The sequence below is a fragment of the Abramis brama genome, assembly GCF_963993115.1.
Source record: "Abramis brama genome assembly, chromosome: 6".
Classification (NCBI taxonomy): Eukaryota; Metazoa; Chordata; class Actinopteri; order Cypriniformes; family Leuciscidae; genus Abramis; species Abramis brama.
Genome location: NC_139968.1, coordinates 27,666,932 through 27,674,556, shown reverse-complemented (window position 1 = coordinate 27,674,556; position 7,625 = coordinate 27,666,932). Strand labels below are relative to the sequence as shown.

General features: G+C 34.5%; 1 protein-coding gene across 1 annotated transcript in view; it reads left to right on the top strand.

Annotated features, from left to right (window-relative positions):
• Nucleotides 1-907, top strand: part of LOC311085884 (uncharacterized protein) — a gene marked incomplete at its 5' end in the record, with an annotated part of 58,429 nt that extends 57,522 nt beyond the window's left edge. Inside the window, one exon of the mRNA XM_084118504.1 lies at nucleotides 572-907. Within this exon, the coding sequence (XP_083974630.1) occupies nucleotides 572-624 (53 nt within the window). The 3' untranslated portion in view covers nucleotides 625-907. The remainder of the gene's footprint in view (nucleotides 1-571) is intronic.
• Nucleotides 908-7,625: the final 6,718 nt, after the last annotated feature.

Here is a 7,625-nt window from a genome sequence, read left to right as displayed (position 1 = left end):
CAAACTTCACCATATGGCATTATATTAATATCATATTAATACATGTTTTGTTTATATATTAAAATGATTAAATAAATAATCTTAAATGATATAAAACATTTCAATTTCATTCAATTCATAAAATGGTTTGTTTATATAAATGCATATTCTTGTATTTTTGGTGGGAAAACAGAAAAATGTATTACAAGTTCTCAATATCTGGACAGTTCATCACTGTCATGTCTCTATTGTCTATTGTCATGTCGTCATGTTCCACTAGATGGCAGGAAACCACAGAACATACTGATGCTAAAGCTGCACTGTTTAACTTTTCTTTCTTTTCTTAACGTGTTTTGTATTACTCTGGTAGGTGAAGTGTTTATATTATAGACCTGTGGATGGTTTTCACTGGAAATTGCATACATACGTCACTCGTCTCATCAAATCTGATGATATATATCAGTGTGAAATGTCACCTGATGGAATATCATATATTAGTGTTAAAAACACTGAAAATCTCCGTGTGTGTGTGTGTGTGTGTGTGTGTGTGTGTGTGTGTGTGTGTGTGTGTGTGTGTGTGTGTGTGTTTTAGATCAGGAAAGCATGTCAGAATACACAGAGATCATCTACCGTCTTCAGATCTGACACCAGTCACTGATCATCACTCAGATCATTAATATTCATAACAATAATGTGAAATTCAAATACAGTCTCCAGAGGGATAGTCATACTGGATCTCTGACCATCAGAAACATCAGAACTGAACACACCGGACTTTATAAACTACAGATCATCAGCAGCATCAGAGGAACTTCATACAAGAGATTTAATGTTACTGTTTATGTTGATTAAAATATGATTAAAAGATTTTTTACATTTTACTAAATTAAAAGAGATTATAAAAAAATACAAAACAAGTATTATTTTACTATGCATTTAATCCCTCTTTTTATATAATTTAGTGTGCTTATAATATTTTATTTCCATTATAATTTATATCATGTTTGATTGCCTATTGATGATTGCATTATGTTTCAGCTAGTGTGCTTCATATCAGATGTTTATGTATCACCCTTGGTTTAATTATTTTCTCGTTTTGTGGAGGTGTAAAAGTATTTCTAGATGACTGAAACTGAAGGGCCTTGTGTAACCACAAAAAAAAAAAAAATATATATATATATATATACACCTTCCAAGCAAGGCAGATATCTATAGGCAATTTAACTAGTTTATTATCTTGCAGTAATCGCTATAATGCTTATAAACTTATATAAACTTAGAATGACGTTACACTTGTACTTCACTTAACCATATGCTTTTTGTATTTGCTTCACCAATTAATAATTTAATAAAACTGTTATTCCTTTATCCACAAATAGCACTGTCCAACTTGTCCGGTGATTTCACTAACCTCAAAGCGGATATAATGCTGCCATCCTGATCACTGTGAAGAATTTGTGTTCATCTTCTGACTCATCTGACTATTCAAAGGTCAGAATACTATCCTATTTCAAGAGTCAGGACAAAAAGGGATAAAGAGAAAGAAGTAAACTCAGAAAAGTAGATGCAACCATCAAGATTTCGCTTAGGAAGTATGTGTAATTAGAGCAACATGCATTTAGCCTGTTGAATATGTGTATTAGCCAAGGGCTCCCTCTGCTGACTGTGAGTGAGATTTACAAGAATATCACACTGGATTTGGCTGGTTATCATGGATCATGGTCAAGTTAGTCTTTGCTGGCACTGTACATAACTGTAACTGCACAACCTGAGGAGCAAAAGCTTATTCCTCCATTGATGATTAGATGGAAGATCTGAGGAAAATATCTCATGATGGTAATATGAGATTATCTTTATTATTGTCATGTCAGTGTATATGGTACACACTGTGTGTGTATTTACACATTAAACGTTGTAATGTAATTACCAGGAAGAATATTTTGCAAAGAGACATTCTCTACTGAATGCTTCCATGCCATTAAGTGATGTTAAATAGTGCTGGGCTGGTGTAATGTAATAAAAAAGTTTTTTTTTTTTTTTTTTTTTTACAAAAGTTTTCAGTGTAGGCTACTGTACTGTACTTTATAACAGTGTTGTAATCAGTATGCTGTGTTTTGTGTATTTGCTGTGAAATAAACATTTCTTCAACTTTCACTCTGTACTGATTGTGTTTGTCTCCACTAAACTTACAAGTATGAAGTTGGACACACTGAGATGAGATGAGGTGAGGTGGGTAAAGCTGTGTCCTTCATATAGTGCATGTAAGACTATTCAAGGTCATTGTATTTAAAAAAAAAATATGAATCCCAGCATTGGACATTATTTTTGGTTGTGTGATCCTGTTGTTTCTATGTTAACTTCACAATGAGTTGAAGATCTGTTGATTTCACAGGAAGGGTTTTTTTAGTATGCAAGAGAAGCAGAAACACACTGAATATCCTTGAGATCGCTTCTGTATTAAAATACACATTATATTATTTATTATTTTAAACCTCTAAAATCAGAAAAGTATCTGTTGTCTTGTCTGTTTTTTTACTTCAGGTTTCATGCTCTGACGCTCACAGCTGCGGTAAAACCTTTGGTCTGTTTTTTAGGTCAGTTTAACCTTTTACTCGACAAACCTTTGTGTGTCTTATTAGACGTTTGCAGTTGTTCAGTGTGTTCTACTTTGTTCAGGATTTAGAAGGATTTTACAATTTCCTTTGAGAGTTTTAGAAAGTGGAGTGTGTAGTTGGATATTTCCTGAACTTCTGTTGTTCATCACACCACAGCACTATGAGGAGTGTGTTGCTTTCAGAGACATTTTGAATATGATGTCAAGCGCTGCCGTCTTCTGTCTGTGTGTGTGTGTCACAAATTGTAAGTGAATTTCATTTAACTTTATGTATTTATGGAGTTGAACTATGTTCTGTGTTTGATATGGAAGCTTGTTTCCGCCACAGAATAAAACATTTTAAAAGATAATTGCGACTTTTTATCTCACAATTGAGTTTACATCTCGCAATTCTGACTTTATAATACGCAATTGGGAGATATAAAGTCAGAATTGCATTATATAAAGTCGCAATTGCGTGTTATAAAGTCAGAATTGTGAGATATAAACTATTCTGAGGTAAAAAAAAAAAAAAAAAAAAAAGTCTGTCTTTTTTTTCCTTAGAATTGGACTTTATGTCTCACAATTTTGAGTTTATATCTCACAATTCTGAGAAAAGATGTCATAATTGCGAGTTTAAATCTCGGAAAACAAGCTTCCATAGTAACAAGCTTCCATAGTTTGACTTGTTTAATTTGAGTTAAACTATTTTATTTCAAACTGCACTCTTTTTATATATATATATATATATATATATATATATATATATATATATATATATATAATCTACTGTTTATATAGTTTCAGGTGTGTTTGGTGATTCAGATGAAGTGAAGTCAGTGTCAGTGACTGAGGGAGATTCTGTCTCTCTAAACTCTGATGTTCAAGTACAGAGAGGTGATCAGATAGTGTGGACGTTTGGACCTCAAAACACTCGAATAGCTGAAATCATTAGAAGAGACCAAATAAACTATATATTTGTCAGTAACGATGGAAGATTCAGAGACAAACTCCAGATGGACAATCACACTGGATCTCTGACCATCAGAAACATCAGATCTGAACACACTGGACTTTATGAACTGACCGTCATCATCAGTGGAATAACCTCATTGAAGAGATTTAGTGTTACTGTGTATGGTGAGTAAACTGTTCAGTCATAAATGTAATTATCATTCAATTATAATACGTTCTATGTTATTGACTTAATTTCTTTTGAAAAAACAAGTTACATTAAGACAATGCTTTGCATTATTTTCATTTGAGTTGTTTTGACAATCATTGTTTTTTCTGTTTTCCAGCTTATCTGCCCATTCCTGTCATCACCAGTAACTTTTCACAGTGTTCTTCATCATCATCATCATCATCAGTGTCCAGATGTTCACTGGTGTGTTCAGTGTTGAATGTGAGTCATGTGACTCTCTCCTGGTACAAAGGAATCAGTGTATTGTCCAGCATCAGTGTGTCTGATCTCAGCATCAGTCTCTCTCTACCTCTGGAGATTCAGTGTCTGGATGATTCATACAGCTGTGTGCTCAACAATCCCATCAGAAACCAGACCACACATCTGGATATCAGTGAACTCTGTCAACCATGTGAAGGTACGTCAGCGACAGCATTTCTGATCTGTTTGTAGGACTGATATTTTCTATTTATAGAATTGTTGTGTCTGAATTCATAACGGAAAGACTGAAAGTTTTTCTCTCTATGTTCATTACAGAACAGAGCCATCGTTCATATTTTATTCTGATAATAATCAGTGTGTGTCTGTTGGTGTTCACGTCTGCTGTTATACTCATATGTTGCTCCAGGAAATTCATTCGAGCGCAACAAAAAGGCAAGTATTACCAACAACTGACAAAGTTCGCCATATGGCATTATATTAATATCATATTAATACACGTTTTGTTTATATATTAAAATGTTTAAATAAATAACATTAAATAATATAAAACATTTCATTCAATTCATAAAATGGTTTGTTTATATAAATGCACATTCTTGTATTTTTGGTGGGAAAACAGAAAACTATTACAAGTTCTCAATATCTGGACAGTTCATCACTGTCATGTGAACTCTATTGTCATGTCGTCATGTTCCACTAGATGGCAGGAAACCACAGAACATACTGATGTTAAAGCTGCACTATTTAAAGGTGAACTAAGTAACCTTTTTACCTTAACCGAACAGCTTCGGAGTCATTGGAATAGTTATATGACTTTTTTCGGGTTGAATGGTGGTCTTCTCGCACCCCCCAAGCGCCTGTGAGCCGAAAAACCACCCTTGCAACTTTGGGCCGGCGGGCCAGCGGCCTCAGCGTCAGGAAGTATCGCGTGATATCAGGTCTCGCGATGTAACGAATTGCTTTACGGCAAAAAAATCTGCTAAAATTCTGTCATTATTGCGCTCCCTCACGCTGTTCGAACCCGAATGAAGAAGACGTTTTAAAGAATGTCCCATCTGCTTTGATGTCGTTGATCTACTAGCCTCTAGTATCTGAGAGTCGCCAACGAGTTTTTACAACAGTGTTGTCAAATATCTATTCCGAAGCTGTAGGGGGAGCTCTAGAGAGAAACCTGCGAGCAAAAAGCGAGAATACAGCGAAGAAATTCCCGAAACTGCACAGCCCTGCTTTAACTTTTCTTTCTTTTCTTAACGTGTTTTGTATTACTCTGGTAGGTGAAGTGTTTATATTATAGATCTGTCAGGATGGTTTTCACAGGAAACTGCATACATACGTCACTCGTCTCATCAAATCTGATGATATATATCAGTGTGAATTGTCACCTGATGGAATATCATATATTAATGTTAAAAACACTGAAAATCTCCATGTGTGTGTGTGTTTTAGATCAGGAAAGCATGTCAGAATACACAGAGATCATCTACCGTCTTCAGATCTGACACCAGTCACTGATCATCACTCAGATCATTAATATTCATAACAGTAATGTGAAATTCAAATACAGTCTCCAGAGGGATAGTCATACTGGATCTCTGACCATCAGAAACATCAGATCTGAACACACCGGACTTTATAAACTACAGATAATCAGCAACATCAGAGGAACTTCATACAAGAGATTTAATGTTACTGTTTATGTTGATTAAATATGATTTAAAGATGTTTTACATTTTACTAAATTAAAAGAGATTATAAAAAAAATACAAAACAAGTATTATTTTACTATGCATTTAATACCCTCTTTTTATATAATTTAGTGTGCTTATAATTTTTTATTTCCATTATAATTTATATCGTGTTAGATTGCCTATTGATGATTGCATTATGTTTCAGCTAGTGTCTGCTTCATATCAGATGTTTATGTATCACCCTTGGTTTAATTATTTTCTTGTTTTGTGGAGGTGTAAACGTATTTCTAGATGACTGAAACTGAAGGGCCTTGTGTAACCACAAAAAAAAAAAAAAAAAAAAAATACACCTTGTTCCAAGCAAGGCAGATAGCCTATCTATACACTGTAAAAAAAAAAAAAAAAAAAACTTACGTTTTGTATGACAAATTCAGTTTTTAAAGTTTATTCAACTATTTACCATGAAAAAAGTTTAGAAAAGTTGAGATAACTCAAACACGTAAGTTGAGAAAACTCAAAAATGTCCTGCAGCTGGTTGCCTTAAACTTTTAAGTTTTCTCAACTTTTTTTTTTTACAGTGAAGGCTATTTAACTAGTTTATTATCTTGCAGTAATCGCTATAATGCTTATAAACTTATATAAACTTAGAATGACGTTACACTTGTACTTCACTTAACCATATGCTTTTTGTATTTGCTTCACCAATTAATAATTTAATAAAACTGTTATTCCTTTATCCACAAATAGCATTGTCCAACTTGTCCGGTGATTCCACTAACCTCAAAGCGGATATAATGCTGCCATCCTGATCACTGTGAAGAATTTGTGTTCATCTTCTGACTCATCTGACTATTCAAAGGTCAGAATACTATCTTATTTCAAGAGTCAGGACAAAAAGGGATAAAGAGAAAGAAGTAAACTCAGAAAAGTAGATGCAACCATCAAGATTTCGCTTATGAAGTATGTGTAATGAGAGCAAAATGCATTTAGTAGCCTGTTGAATATATATTAAAAGAAAATATCTTATAATAGTAATCTGAGATTATATTTATTATTGTCATGTCAGTGTATATGACACACACTGTGTGTGTATTTACACATTAAACGTTGTAATATCACCAGGCAAGAAGATTTTGCAAAGAGACATTCACTACTGAATGCTTCCATGCCATTAAGTGATGTTAAATAGTGGGCTAAAGTAATGTCATGCTAAAGTGTTTTTTTTTTTTTTTTTTTACTAAAGTTTTCAGTGTACAGTAGTGTTGCACGGTGTACCGATACTTCAAAAGTATCGCGATACTCGGAAATTAAAAACGTCACGATACCTAAATTTATCAGTATCGATACTTAAAAAAAAACGCCTCCCTATGGACGTCTGTGATTTTTTTCCTGACGCACGCAGCAAAGAACCTGCCGCTGTCAGTGCCATGTGACAAAACACTACAGCGAGATGGCTGCATGTGCGAGCACAAGTGGTCCACGACTCGTAGAAAAAGATGATGCGAGGAGTGACATATGGAAATACGTTGCCTACCTTGCTCTGTTGCACGGTGCACCGATACTTCAAAAGTAAATCAGAAATTAAAAACGTCACGATTCCTTAATTTATTAGTATCGATACTTCTAAGAATGACCGCGTTCCAGATTTGTAAGGCCGGCGAGGCGGTGACACACTGGCTGCGTGTCGTGTCCGTTTTTATTTCGGCTCCCATGTTAACTGCCTGCGTGACACAGGCGTCTGGGCGCAGCTCGAGACGCGCGGAAAACGCGTGCATGCTACAAATAGAACCACCGCCTATTTTTCACGCGACACGCAAGCGTGTTGGAAGCGTTTCCAGGCAAAATAGAATAGGAAAAGATGTTTCTATGTCATTTTGACACGAATACATATTAATGACATTTTGATGTTTGAAAGTTTTGACATAAATACAATAAATGTAATTTAAAAAAAATATTATCG